This window comes from Pteropus vampyrus, unplaced genomic scaffold (assembly GCF_000151845.1).
Source record: "Pteropus vampyrus isolate Shadow unplaced genomic scaffold, Pvam_2.0 Scaffold1, whole genome shotgun sequence".
NCBI lineage: Eukaryota > Metazoa > Chordata > Mammalia > Chiroptera > Pteropodidae > Pteropus > Pteropus vampyrus.
In genome coordinates, this window is record NW_011888782.1 from 6,998,268 (window position 1) to 7,013,516 (window position 15,249).

General features: G+C 38.4%; 1 protein-coding gene across 1 annotated transcript in view; it reads right to left on the reverse strand.

Annotated features, from left to right (window-relative positions):
* EFHB (EF-hand domain family member B) overlaps positions 1-15,249 on the reverse strand; it is an 80,356-nt gene that overhangs the window by 40,364 nt on the left and 24,743 nt on the right. The window contains exons 8-12 of the mRNA XM_011354883.1: positions 15,037-15,104; positions 12,389-12,543; positions 6,472-6,679; positions 3,684-3,896; positions 2,126-2,307 (exon numbers count right to left, since the gene is read on the reverse strand). Of these exons, the coding sequence (XP_011353185.1) occupies positions 2,126-2,307; positions 3,684-3,896; positions 6,472-6,679; positions 12,389-12,543; positions 15,037-15,104 (826 nt within the window). The remainder of the gene's footprint in view (positions 1-2,125; positions 2,308-3,683; positions 3,897-6,471; positions 6,680-12,388; positions 12,544-15,036; positions 15,105-15,249) is intronic.

Consider the following 15,249-nt stretch of genomic DNA (forward strand, 5'->3'; position numbering starts at 1 on the left):
TCTAGCCAATATATAAAATTACTTTCAACTCTAAGTGTGTCTGGTTATTTTATAGGGAGGCAGCCAAATTCAAACAGAAAGAGTTAAAGATAGAATACTTGCTAAATTTGAGTTCCGTTTCAGTTACTTCTTACCACTATGACCTATGTACGTCATGTAAACCCACTCAATATTAGTTTCTCTTCTTTAAAATAGGAACGTTCATAAAAATGTCTCTTACTGGTCTGCTGTAAACTTTAATAGTGTGAGTGTGCAATTTCTAGAAAAACTGTGCACACACAAGCAACTGAGCAGACTAAAATCTGAGCATATTGAAAACTAGCAAGCTTTGGTTATTAATAATCTCCCTGTAATGATAATTAGTAAAAGAAATGAAGAGAAAGAGAAAACATGCTTCTCAAGTCCCAGGGAAAGTATTTTAAAAAGGGAAGATAAGAACTAGTAGTGAAAAGAAATATTAGAATTAGTAGAGGTTATAAAAGATTTCGATAAAAATGAAACTGAATTTAAAAAAGGAAAAACAATTACTATGACACATAGAATAAAAGAAAAGAGGAAATGAAAGGTTAGACAGTGAATAGGAAAGCCAAAGAAATAGAAGAGTTGCAGAATATACCTATTAAATAGAATCTTAACACCAATTAAAAGGTCTCCTAGAAATGACATGCCCTTGTGGGAAATTTGTATAACCAAATACACTTGAAATTCAGAACAATGCTTCTTCCAGCAGCTGCAGCTATATAGCAAAAACACTTCAATGTCCCTATGCATACCTGCTATTTTTCCCCCACCCAGTGGCAGGTAAATAATGCCCTGCAGAATGGACTTATGAAGTGGTACAAGTCAGTCTTGGGCATTTCTCTTCCTTCTTTCCCACTCCTCAGGAGGTACCCCCCACCCCAACTAGTTCAGCATTCCATCACAGTGTATTGATTAGCTTATACAATACTTTTACAGAAACCCATATCAATTCTCAGGTTAACATTATTACTCCAACCAGGTTTAAGGATACTTACTTTTTATCTAGAATTGTGAGATAAAGGATAACTTCCTAGTTAAAAGAATTTTAGGCATCATGAAACAAGCAGGAGATTTGGGGGGCTAAGGAACTGGTGGCAACCCAGAACTTCTATTTCACAAGCCCTTTGGAGTGATTAATGGAAGTGAAAACAGAGTCTGGGAGTCTCTTCTCTGACCCTCTAGGGAAAATCCTGGGTTCCTTCTTTGGAACCAGCCAGCAGGTATGGTCCTCGGAGTTTCTCCCTTCCTCTCTCCCCCACCTCAGCAGAATGCCTCACTGGAAGGAATCTGTTATTAAGTTTGTATTTAGTAAGTTTTCAAGCCATCAACCCTTCTTCATCTGAAATCCCAGAAAGCATCATATGTCTACTCACTCATTTCTAGCTCCAGATATGAAAGTTCTGAAGAAGCAATTGCTCCCTAGATCGTAAGTAAATATCTAGACAGACTGGTCTGACCAAGCACTGCAATTAATTCATGGCCCTCAGAACAGCAGTGGCTAACTGGTTGCCCTGCTTTATAACCCACCTAGGAAGAAAATCACCTGGGATATGAGGACCATATTTCTTGAGAAGGAAAAAAAAAAAAAGATACATGGGCCTGACACATAGTACAAGACAGAATATTTTATATCACTGTGTGTTACAAATAATCTGCGACATATGATAGTAGTACATAAGGAGTGTGGCACAGCGGCCTTCCTCATGCTTACTCTCTGGTCCTGGAGACCTAACACCATAAGGATACTTATGCAAGGAAGGGATTGATCGTTTTTACTTTTTCTAAGAATAGTGTTGAGTGTCTTAGGAAAACATTTTTCTGGTTTTTTTACAGAGGTTATGGTAAATCTATGACATGAAAGGAATGCTTCCTATCATAGGGTAAATATTACTTCAGGAATTGTACCAAAATGTCACAACTAAACTGAACATTTTCCTCAAGAACCCTATAGTGAAGGATCTTGATGACTTTTGATGACTAATATAAAAGCTTAAGTCTTAAAATGTCTAAAATTAAGTAGTTGTTGATAAATAAACATTCCTATGTTTGTGTGTTCATGTAAAGTTGATATTTCTTTCAACCCTTTTGAAACAATATGCTGTACCTCTTTTTTTGATCTGGTCTTGAAGAAGTCTCTTTCAAACACTCCTTTCTGGCTAAAGATGGTAGGATGCAGTAATGAATAGGCATTGCCCTCTTCACCATAATTAGTTCTATCACTGATGCGGCGAATTCTGGGGGCAGGAATATCAGACCGAATGGTCGGAACACCATAGATGGGATAACCTAGGACATCAATGAAGTGGGAAGACATTCTGTAACTTAGCTGTACAATATACAGTAGCCACCAGCCACATGTGGCTCTTGACCACTTGAAATGTGGCAAGTCTAAACTGAGATGTGCTATGTGAAATATACACCGAATTTCAAAAATTTTGTACCCCAAAAATGTGAAATAGTTAATCATTTTATAGTGATTACTTATTGAAATGATAGTATTTTTGGAGATATATATTATATATAAAACATATATGTACTATTAAAATTAATTTCACCTGTTTCTTTTTCTTAATGTGGCTACTAAAAATTTTTAAATACATATGACTCCAGTTATATTTCTATCAGACAGCACTATCCTAAGAGGTAGCAAGATCTCATTATACTAGAATGTATAGCATGTCTATAAAATCCAGTTATGAAAAATATGTAAATCCTAAATCATGTCCTTAGTCCAAGGAAGTGATCTTGACCAACATAAAATAGTCTTTCAAAAGAACCAACGTTCATCATGTTTTATATCAAGATATGGGGTGTTATGGGTTGAACTGTATCTTCCCCAGATGCATATGTTAAAGTCCTAACCATTAGTACCTAGAATGTGAACTTATTGGGAAATAGGGTCATCGTAGATGTAATTAACCAAGATGAGATCATACTGGAGTAGGACCCTAATCCAGTATGACTGGCGTCCTTATTTATAACAAGGAAATATTTGGCCGCAGACACACAAAAGAACGTGTGAGGTCGAAGGCAGAGATCAGGGTGATGCAGCAGAAGCCAAATAGCACCAAAGATTACCAGCAAACCACCAGAAGCTTGGAGAGGAGCCTGGAAGAGAGTCTCCTTCACAGCCCCCAGAAGGAACCAACCCTGCCAATATCTCCATCTCAGACTTCTAACCTCCAGAACTGTGAGATGATAGATTTCTAGTTAAGCCATGTGGTACTTGTTATGACAGCCCTTGCAAACTCCTAGATGGAGAATGAAGATATTGAGAATTGTTTTGTAAGAGTTCTTCAAATATTTAAAGGCAACTCTGTTTGTAGCTAAGAATCATGTGGTTTAAAAGTCTTCTAAAGCTCGGTCAAGTCTGAATTACTACAGTGCATACCATTCCATGTTCTCATCTATGGTTTCAATTTAATTAATATAGAGAGACTCATTTTACCTGGGTCTTCATTAACAGTCACTCAGTTCAGCCTACACTTATTGAGACCTCTCTGAATGCTTAGATACAGAACTGAATGAAAGGTCTTAGGGTTTGAGAAACTTACAGTCTAATGAAGATAAAGGCTGGGGATAATGCCAGGACAAAGAAAGGATACTTTGCTTCTATGGTTGCAGATCCTTTTAAAACTCAACAAATAATGTGACATACTCACAAGGAGAAGGAACAGCCCCTACAACTGCACTGATCTCAGAAGAAGTTGTCTTATAGTGACTAGAAACTTTATCTCTTGGTCTCAAAAGTGTCCGGGGAGTTCTTTCTGAGCTTCCTGGTTCTTTTAAGACAATATCTTCAGGCTTTATCAGGAGAGTTGGTTCAGATGCTTCAACATTAGACTCAGCAGGGTTTGCACAATCTGGTTTTCTACCTTTAAGCAAAGAAGAAAGAGCGGGGGAGGGGGGTTGATAAAGGAAATAGTTACTACATGGTACTTGCAGATCTGCAACAAAATCAGTTTTCTCATTTAGTCTCTTCTTGCTGGTGGAAACTGAGACTGGGCTGGTGTAAACCCTCCACGGATGCCACCATCCCACTGTGAAAGGGCAAGTCCAGGCCAGTGTCATATACCGGGAAATTGGAACCTCGTCTAATGTTTCTTTTTGCCACTCCACTCTCTCTAGATTAAAGCTTTTTAAATCTGAAAGAGCAAATGAAAATGTAGATCTATTTTTTTCTTTCCTCTTTTTTTATAGAGTTTATTTTCATATTTAATTTGAACTACAGGATTACCAGTTGTTCCTAGGACTGTGCCCTAGGGAGATATAGAAAAAGATAAATTTGGAGTCGTAAATTCCACACATATCTGATCATGGTGGGGAGCCCCATGCATTGTAACATTTGGAGAGATGAGAACTTACCGTGAGCTCAAGAAAATATCTAAACAACTCCCTTCAAACCAGTGTATAAAAGAAAGCCCTAAAGTAGAACTGAAATTGCAAGACTCTGACCTCTTTTGCAGGTTTGCTTTGCTGAGTCAATTCTGAAATTAAGGAGTAAATTCCTGACACGTTTTTCACAGAACTGGTAGCTCCACAGAGAGCACTAGAGGGCGCTGTGCTCTTTCAATCTCCGGAAGAACTCTTAGTTCTGGGAAAACCCAAGCAAGGGTTAGAGGCAAATGGTGCCCCAGTATTACAGTGGAGTAGGAACTATAGCAAACCAGAAAAGGCACGCTTCTCTAAAGTCTGCACCCCCGCATTCAGCACCTGCCAGCTGCTGCCATGAAAGCATTCAGGTCCAGTGTTCCAGATCCTCTAATCCCCTACTTGCACCACCCCCACCCCATAAAAGCAGAAATCTGTTCAAAGCATGAAAAATAGTTCCTCAGAAAACTGTTCAAAAGCCACTGTCTTTGAGTAAGTACAGCCTCCCTCCAGAAGTCAATAGTAAGACAGAATTTTATATAAGAAAATTCCTGAGCCCCTTTTGACCCACTGGCCATTATCTTAGAAGATAACCCTCAAGAGAACTCCACTAAAAATGGCTTGATGAAGTTGGGACCCCAAAACCAGGAACAGTTTGAAGAACTGTCTGGTTTGAAAACAGGCTTCTGCTTTTCCCCCATTACTTCATGAGCTGTATGCCAAGGGCGGGGGTGGGGGAACCACTCTATTTATGAGAAGATTGGGGTAGAGTTGTTTCTATAAAAAGTTTCTTTAAAGAAAATGCTACTGCCTTCCTAGTGGATAGATGAGAAAGGTTGTCCCAGAAACTCGTAGGGTCTCACATCATCAATAAAGCCCAAAATTTGGTTTTGGCCTTGCAGAACGGCATGACCAAGGAATAAAAGTAAAAACAGTAATATCTTCACTTTTTAGAAGAGAGATATTCCAAGAGGAAATAAAAAAATGTAAACAACCTTTTTAAATAGTCGATCCTCTCTAATAATCAAGATTTGAAAATTAAAGCAAATGATGCATCATTATATACCAACTAAATTACAAAATGTTTGAAATAACACTCAATGGTAATACAGTTGGAGCAAAACCTTCTTAGCCGATAAAGTTGCAAATTGGTAAAATCAGTAAAGCAAGATGAAAATATATAAAGAGAGTTACTTCTGGGATGATAATAATAACATTCATAAGAAATGAGATATAATTAGAAACAGAAAGCTTTTTGAGAGATAATCATTACGGCATTGCCCATATTACTTTAAAAATGTCTGGAAATAACCTAAATTTCAAAGAGTGAGGAAATGGTTTAGTAATTCATAACACATCAGCATGAGGGAACTGAAAATGAAGTTTACAGAAACCATAAAAGTATCTCTTCACTCCATAGAAATTTCAAAGTTAAATTTGGAAACCAAATAAAAATGGTACATTCACTGTGATTTTAGCTATGTTTAAAATATATGCCTATGCACACACAAATATGTATATTTATATATGATTATTGATGCAGGAATCTAATACGTAAACATGAAAATATTCAAATAAAGGTAAGAATTATGTTTCTTTTTTTTTTTTTACAAAATTTAAAACAAATTTTTCTATGTCAAATTCTATTTTACCATTGACTTTTCCTAGGAGTGGGGAGCTAATTACTCCAAGACAATGGTTTCCAAAAAGCTTTTTCGGGAACCATCTTTCATATTTTGGGCTTCTGTATAAACTATTTTGCTTTTAATTTTTTTCTCCAGAGTAACAACACATGGTTCCAAAATCAAAAGATACAAAAATATAGGTCTAAAAGTGAGTCTCATTGCTATCCTATCCCTCAGCTACCCAGTTCCCTCTCTCTGGAAATACCAAATGTTATTTCTTATTATAGGAAAGAATTTGATAACATTTGTTATTGCATAAACAAGCAAATAAATAAACACACACATATGTGCTTATTTTTAAATATATAATATTAAAGTTGAGATGTGCTCCTAGAAAAAAATGAAAATATAAAAATCCATTTAAGAATTTAACACAACTTCAAAAATTAAATACCTTTAATGATGACCCTCTCTTCATACTCTTTAAGAGGCATTTTATCTTTCCAGTTAAGAAAATTTGCAAATTCTAGATAGTTAATCAGCCCATCATTATCCACATCACAGTAGTCAAAGAGCTGGTCCAGGAGCTTCTCATCTAAGTGCAAGTTGGCCTGATCACAAGCTTCCCAAAGCTCAGCTTTATCTATCACCCCATCTCCCTTCTGTTAGACAAGAAAAAAAAAAAAAAATGAAGTGAGCATTGTCTTCAAGAGCAGAGTATGCAACATCTATTATTTCATTTAAGAAAAAATGTCCTATCACATAAATTCAACAAATTTGTCTTATTTTTCATGTTAGAGGAGTCAAATATTAAGCACGATTGGTCCTCATTGTGTCCACCTGATATGTCCACAGAAATCTCAGCCCTGGCTGGAGAAGGGTGTGGCTCAGAATCTTTATTCATTCTATTTTAATAATTTGTTCTTTAAATTATGCTATGTACACTGTATTCAAGCAGATGTAACCATGATTCATGCTTAACCTTTCATCTGACCAAAATTGTGTACTTTTGATAACTCTCTGCAATGTTCCATGCTGTCAGAGTGTCCTGGTGTCCCAACTGGGCAGTAGTAAGTGATCCCCCACTCCATTACCTGGTAATGAGGAGAAATTAGGGAAGTAGCTGCTGGCCAAGTACAGGGAGACAGATTCAAAGACAGTTGCCTGCTTGTTATTAACACTCCTACGGGCAAGAGAGACATGCTACCAATTTGTCACTCAGCCCCCATTGCAACAATTAGCACTAAGGTCCACCCTGGTAGGGGGCAAAGGGGAAGTTTCAGCTCCCCTTCAGACGATAGTTAAAGACGGGAGCACCTCCCCCGAGTGTGACAGGTGGGAAATTTATGAAGGCTCTGGGCAGAAACTGGCTGATTGACTTGGCGGAGATGAGGGGACAGAGCACACAATGCTTGAGGAAAAATGCAAAGAGCTAGGACATCTTAACATTCAGCCCCTCCTGCAGTCTATCAAGCTAACCTTAAATCCACTCAGAGATGATAGTAAAATTTCGCAGTGAATCCTGGCTGGTATAAGAAATTTGTACAAACTCCCAAAGTAAATCACAAATGACTCCTTGACTAATATTCAACTTTTATGCCCAGGATTGGATTTACACTGCTGATGAAGATGATCCCTGGAGAATGAGAAACTGACCCATTGAATTCTAAATTCCTGCAGTCAGATCCGTAGGCCTAGAAAACGTTCCTAACCCTTATGTTGAAACAGAACGAGAATTTAAAACATATTATCTTGACTTGGGAGCTACAAATGCCCTGGTTTAAAGTAGACTCCTTTATAAAAGCCTCTGCTGTAAGCCCAAGTCAACCAAAAATGCAAACCCCACAGCCCTATCTAAAAAGCAATGTGGGCTGTGGCTGTTGAATCAAGAGGTCTTCAAAACTGAAATAGCATCAATAACGGTGACTTTGCTGCCCAATATAGGGCCTTGTGTGGACTAAAAACATCAGTGGTTTTTTTCATTTGTGTGGACTGAAAACTTTGGGGGTTCCTTTGAACTGCATGCCACCACCATACCACTCAAAACTCAAAGTAAACGTTTCTAACTCACCAGGTGCAGAGCCACTCTCTCCCTCTGCACCCTTGATCTCTCCCCCACCCCCATACCCCAACTTCAGCAGCTCTGAGAAGAAAGTTGACTAGATGTGGGACCAAGTTTTCCCTGTCCCTAAGGGGGATCAGGGGCCACATGCATCTGTCCAAGGCTGCTATGGAACTCAGAAGGGCAGAGATGCAAACTTTTATGGATATGGGTGCCAAAGTCATCATCTTACTCAGTTTGCAGGGGGAGGAGAGGTCTGGGTGTAGCTAGTGGGGTTGGGCAGGGTTTGTTTGAAGTAGAGAAGGAAAGCTAGCAATATAGTACTTCTGTGACTTCCACCGCTAACTGGGTCATTGGTATTCATACTTTTACATGCCTGTACTGTGAATGTTCTTAAGTGCCAGGGGCACTTATGATCAAGAAGAGCCACACATAGAGAATTGCTAGTAGAGAATTGCTAGTAGCTTTGGGGCCCCACAACCCCAAAACCCCTTTGAGCCACAAGTCTCTATGACTAATGATTTTGCCACTTAGAACCTCTGGAAAAGAGAGGCAACCTCCATTTGGAGATGCCCCTTGAGGTTTAAGACTCATTGCCCCCCTAACCTGGTTACCAGGTAGATACCTTTTGAAAAGCAGCTATTAGCCAGTTACTGAGCTCTTGTTGAAACTGAACACTTGACCTATGGAGGCCTTGTGACTTTCCAATCTAATAAGCATTTTGAGGTGAGCCAACTTGGACTCAATGATTAACGAGGTAGAAAGGGCCTAATGAGTCTCGTTTGTGAAATGGCAATGGTGTAATCAAGATGGCCCTAGTAACATCTCAGCTTTCCATGAAAAGGGGCAGCAATCCTTTTGGAAAAATTTTATTCACCTTTGCCACCTGAAGCAAAGCCACTGCCTCAATAAAACCTTCAATTCACAAAAGCTCCCTTAAGTACCTGGGCCTTGTTCACTAACCTGAAAACAAGCGGTCTTCTCTGGGCTGCTGTGGCTTCAAACCCCAATGGAAGCTATGAAGGACCAAATATAGACAGTCACTCAACTCGGTGAGCTGAATTCAAGGCTATTCTCATGGCTCTGGCCAATACTCCCTTTGATGAATCTGTTATAGTTTTACTGACACTTGGACTATTGCCAGGGGTCTGCCTATTTGGTTTGCTACTTGGAAAACTACAGACTAGAAGATTAAAGACACTTCTTTTTGAGTCTGAAAACTATGGAAGCAAATCGTGGCTACTGGTTGAGACATCTGGGTAATTCATACAGATGACCATGAGAAGGGTCCATTCTCTGATGGGAATGACTGGAATCAAGCTTCTGGCTGAGAATGAACCATTCAGATTGTCACCGTTGCTACCTGGATCCATCAATGTACCAGACACGGCAACACACCAACCATTACAGACAGGGCACAAAGTAAAGCACTATACATTTCTGAGGCAGAGGTTACCACTGTGCGTCAAATGTGACTCCTGACAAAAGTTGACCCATTTGTCTCGTGGGAGAGTGGGGGGACACATCACATACAAGACATTGCCCCCATGCTCCCGACAGACCAACTACATGAAACCTATGTCCCCTTTTCGGAGCCATTGTGGTATCAACACTGTTGACACATTGTCAAGTTATGGAATTGCTACTGCAGTGCAACCAGCTCCGGTTACAACAGTATGGCCCATGAAATTAATCTGAATCATGCGTTTTACTTTCTAGACTATATTCAGTCTGATGGTGGTATGCCATATAGCATAAAACCTACTCAACAATGAGCTGTTAGGCAAGATATTTAATGAATCTTTCCTGCTCCCAATCACTGCAGCCTTCTCAAAAACTGTCTATCTTCCTTACCAGCTCCTGCTCACACATTTTAGAGTAAAAGCACTTTTGTCACTGAATGCAGTTGTCCCCTAAAATGAATCACCCCATCTCGGCTGCTTCCTGGATAATAAAACAAAAGGAGTAGAAATTATATAGACTAATTTTGAAAACTGAGGACTCTGCTGTGACCATTCTGGCACACGATACATTCTTTCCCCTCTAGATTTTAAGTTCCTGAAATGGAAAGTCTACACATTATCTGGAATGATGTTCGATGTATTGTGTCAATAAATAACAGAACTAATCTTCAAGCCAAGAAGATTCATTTAGAAAATCACGGTTTATTTGTTCTGTTTTATTTTTCCATTAAGTTCAATGGGCGTTCAACAATATAAGATTCAAATAATCAAAAATTATCCTACAGCTGTATTAGGAAGACTCACATCTTATTACCCTCTCATAAAAATCAGCTCCTCGAGGACACTGAGCACTGCATTGTGCATATTAAAAGTTTACTATTTAAAAGGTATATCAGCATTAAATAATTTTCAGTAATTTCCTCCTTGCTTAATTTAATTTTATCATAAGGAATGTGCCTGGTGATTCACTAAGATAATCAACAGCTATTAAGATGATCGTCTTGCCTTAATTACATTTAAAATGAAGAATTTTTAAAAGCTGAACACTACGTAATGTGGTAGGTTTTTTTTATTCATACCACTGCTATATAAATTTCCCTGGGTATCATCTTTGTAAGATCTTGGATTTGAGTAAAGTTTAAAAGGTACTTATTTTAGCTTACATATTTTAATTCTGAAGAATCACTTTTTAAATTACCCATAAATAGCAATTGGTCTCTATTAAAAACCAGAGGAACAGTTAAATACTTACATTTTCTTTAAACACAGTTTTGTGAGATATGTAATTGATAATCTACTAGTGTTATTCCGTACATAATTAATACAGACTTAAATAAGAATATTAACCCACTTTTTATTCCTTAGTACAACATGGGTACATTAGCCCATAATCTAAAAACAAACAAACAAATAAATAAATAATAAAAACAAATAAAATAAATTAGCCAATGAGTGACCTAGATTTTTTAAAGATAAGGTAGATCAAGCATAACTTTTTCAAAGCTGTATTCAACATTGGAGAAAAGAATATTATATTTTCCTTCTGAGATAAACTAAAATTATTCTGTTCTTTTCTTTTCATATCAAAATTATGATGTATCACATCACTGATTTATTTATAAGCTTTATTTATTTATATTAGTCTCATTCTAAAAGGGTTCTGAGGCTGCCTAGAAAAATAAGTACAATTAAACAGAACCCAAAAAAGTGAGGAAATCAGGGCAAAGAGAATATAAGGATGGAAAAAATGAAAATAAAACCTAAATTAAAAGATCACACAAAATGTATGCTATATGATCATGTTCACAAACTATATGTGTTTCAATGAATTGACTCTGAGCTTCCTGGTGACCAAGTCAAAAAGGTATTACAATCAGTATAAAATTCATGCTGTTTCTGAGGTGAAAACAAACCAGATACTTAGAGGAAGCACAGTTATTTCCTGTAGAAAGACTGGGTTTCTTAATAAAAAGAATGCATGTGATAAAAATAAATAACGGACTCATCGACATGCTAACAAAAAAAGTGCCATGTTTCACAAGCAGTTTGTATAATAGTGCTCTTTAGTATAATTTCCTAAAAGTGATACAGCTTGGTAAAATCAATCCTGTGATGGCCTAAAATGGTGTGAGGTAATTATGCAGCTCTAGATTAATCTGACTTTATCAAAGGATAAAATTTAGAGTAGCTCAAAAATGAATGATCTTGCCTCCTCAAAACGGAAACCGTACCCTGCTCCCCCAGGGAGAAACATTCTAAGCTTGACTTGGACTTAGACTGACAGTACTATGTGCACATATCCAGATTTAGGTATATATTGTCTCTATTTCAGGAGTCTTCCCTAGGGACCCATGATGCTCCCCTCCATTTGCTCCCGGCACACTGTATTTTAATAATCTATAACAGTGGCTCTCAAATTTGAATGTGCATTCAAATCACTTGAAGGGTTTGTTAAAACACAACTGCTAGGCCCCAACCCTGAGTTCCTAATTCAGTACGTCTGGGGTGGGCGTTACACATTCCCAAGTGATGCCGATGGTGGTACAAGAACCACACTTTGACAACCACTGATTAAAGTGACAGCAAACTTTTTCTGTCAACAGCCAAAAGGTATATATTTTAGGTTTTGCAGGCCATTCAGTCTCTGATGCACCACTCTGCATTTGTAGTACAAAAGCAGCCACAGACAATACTTAAAACAAATGGGCATGTAAAACTATTTACAAAAAATAGGTGGTAGACTGGATTTGACCCACAGGCCATAGTTCGCTGACCTCTGATCTACACCAACCTGCCCGTATCTGTAAGCCCATGCATAGACCTAAAAGCTCTGCTCCACTACTGGCCTTGTCATAGTGCCTGAAGGCTGCCAGCAAAGTGTCGAAGTTTTGGTAGTTAACTCTCTTCAAGTGATGCCGAACTGCCGCAATCAGGGCTCGCTGTCTATCTTTGCCTCGAAGATATTCACCCGGAAGTCTATTATAGATGAGATCATCAGCTCCTAGTGAAGAGGGGGAGAAAAGTCTTTTATCTGAATTTAAAGTTTGTCAATAGTATTCTCAACCTAAAAATACAGAGAAAGAGAGAGATCTAGCAATTTCTGTGAATGAAAACTCTCACACCTAACTCCAATACTATTAGACAGCGTGACAGGAAATCTTGTGTATAAAAAAGCATACAAAGTAATTGATAAAAATTAATGTTTCTGTTTTATGTGATGCCTCTGATAAATGAAAAAAAAAACTGAAAAAATTAATTTGTGGGAGAATCATCAGCTCCACTGTGCTGTCAAGTCCTTTTTTAGGATAGTGAGGGCCTGTCTGCCTCTTAGCAGACATTCGCGTACAATTCCGAGGATCAGAAAGCTGGGGCTAATTGCACTCCATGTGCCTCAGAATTGACAGAACCTCTGGGAACACTTGTCAAAACTACACTCAAATTCCCCGTTCTCACCTAATATGAGTTCCCAGTCTACCTTCAGTCTGCAGATCAAGTCCCCATCTCTCAATCCTGCTTCCCCCTCTACCACTACCAGCACCACTACCCCATCCACAGCTCCGTTAACTAAGAGTCCTGACCCACAACCCCCTCAGTTATCTGGAAGTAATGACCGCTCCAATCTGCCTGCTGCATCCCCCAGCCCTGGCCAGTGCTTCCATTTACCATTCAGGACTTAAAAGATCTTCCCTGAATTACAACACAAAGAAAGCACAAACACACACTCTGCCTATAAACCCACTCTTTGTCATTCTCTTTTGGAAAACATTCTTTGGATGTTGACGTTGACAGAAATCAGACGAGAATTGACTATGCTGCCTCAGATATGGTGGCTTGGTGCATGTCACCAGAAGAGACCTTCTGCTTCTGTTCCTTTTCCTCTGTCCTACATCCCTCCCTTCCTGCTTTCTTGGGTCATGCTGGCAGCTGGCTGTGATACCCTGGATGGATTAATTTAAATCTCAACATTGGCTGCAGTTTAAAGCAACTACTATGTACACTTACTCTGTACAAGGCCCTACTTTAGGCTGTATCAAGGGTCTCTTTTAATAAGTACTCATAGCACCTCTAACTTTCTTATTATAAAAATCAGAAGCTAATTATGCACACTCTGATAAAGCCTGGTTTCTAAGGGTAGACCCTGAGTATGGATGAGAAGCCCATAACTAATGATGGTTCCAGGAACTGGGCAAGTGCCTCAAACCAAGGCCATCTGAAGTGCAGTCAGCTACCATCAGACCATCTCAAAGTGAGCAAAACACAAGTAAGGCCCTGGGAGAGGAAATCAAGACAGTTAGGGGTGATTTTTGACAAATTAGCATGACCTCCTTTCCTCCTCCATAATCATTCCCCAGATATAACCCCTTTGGGTAAATACTCTGTACAAAGGTCCTCGCTCTTCCATATGACGGCTCTTGATTGCATATTTTTTATCTTCAGAGGCCTTCCCTCTCCATTAATACCTAAAGATAACCCCTGACAGTTGTTTTTCCAACTACATGTCATTTTCCCACCACAACCCCAGCAGGTTTAACTGCCAGGTGACAGAGACATATGTCGACACATTCTTCTGGCCTGGCCCTGAAAGAATAGGAATCCGTTAAACAGGTAACGGTTCCTCTAAAAACAGACCCAAATACAGTCTCCTAATGTGGCAGTTAAAGAGGCTCAAAAACTCTGCTGCATAAGCTTACCTAAAAATAAATATTTTCATCAGTGAGTGGACTTTAGCTAAAACATTTTCAGTAGTGGTTCTTAAACTTTACTGTATATAAAGTCAAAGTATCTGGGCATGGGTCCCAGGAATCTGCATATTTAATAAACTCCCTGGGGGGCTTTATTTTGAAATTCACTGATATACAGCCCACTCCTGATAAGTTTTAATGTAGTTTTCCCTTTAGATGTCTACTGTATAGATTGTTTAGAAATAAAGATAAAACACCAGTAAGTTTCTGCCACTTTATAGATTGATTAATTGATTGGCTGGTGGGAAGAGAGCAGCTCTTAATTATGTAATGGCAGAGGACAGGGCTTTCTCAAATTTCTCAATTGTCACTACAATTCATCTGGAAATATTAAAATGTAGTTTCTGACTCAGTAGGTTTGGAGTGGAGCCTGAGAGTCTGCATTTCTAAGACGCTTGCAGAGGATGCCAACACTGACAGTCTGCAGATCACGTTTTGAGTAGCAAAGGTCTAGTATAATATTTATTTAATTAAAAGCCTGTCTCACTTCACTTTGGCCACATTTATTTTCTAAATAAAATTCTAAGCCTTCACTTCACTGAAGGTATTCATTACGAGAGCTTTTAATTGTATTTAGTTCATATATAACATGAAAACTTTTTTCTTTCTTGTGCTACAAATTTTTTTCATTAATGGTCATACGGTATTTTAAGCCTTTAAAATTAGAAGCTTTGAGAGGAGTTGGTGAACTTAACTGCATAACTTTGTGGGGGTTTGTTGTTGTTTTTTAAGGAGAATGTCTGTATATTTACCATAGTCCTCAGGGAGGAGACAAGTTCCAAATGTGTGGTCTGGGGGAACATTCATTGTTTCTGCAATGCTATCAAAGAAAACAAATCCTTTAGTTAAACTACCCGCCACATGGCATCCCTGGAATTTAAAATATGCTTGCCATATGTTGTTAATAGCCTATATATTTTCCTATAACTAAACTATGAAGATCAAGCAGAAATTCTCCAATAGAT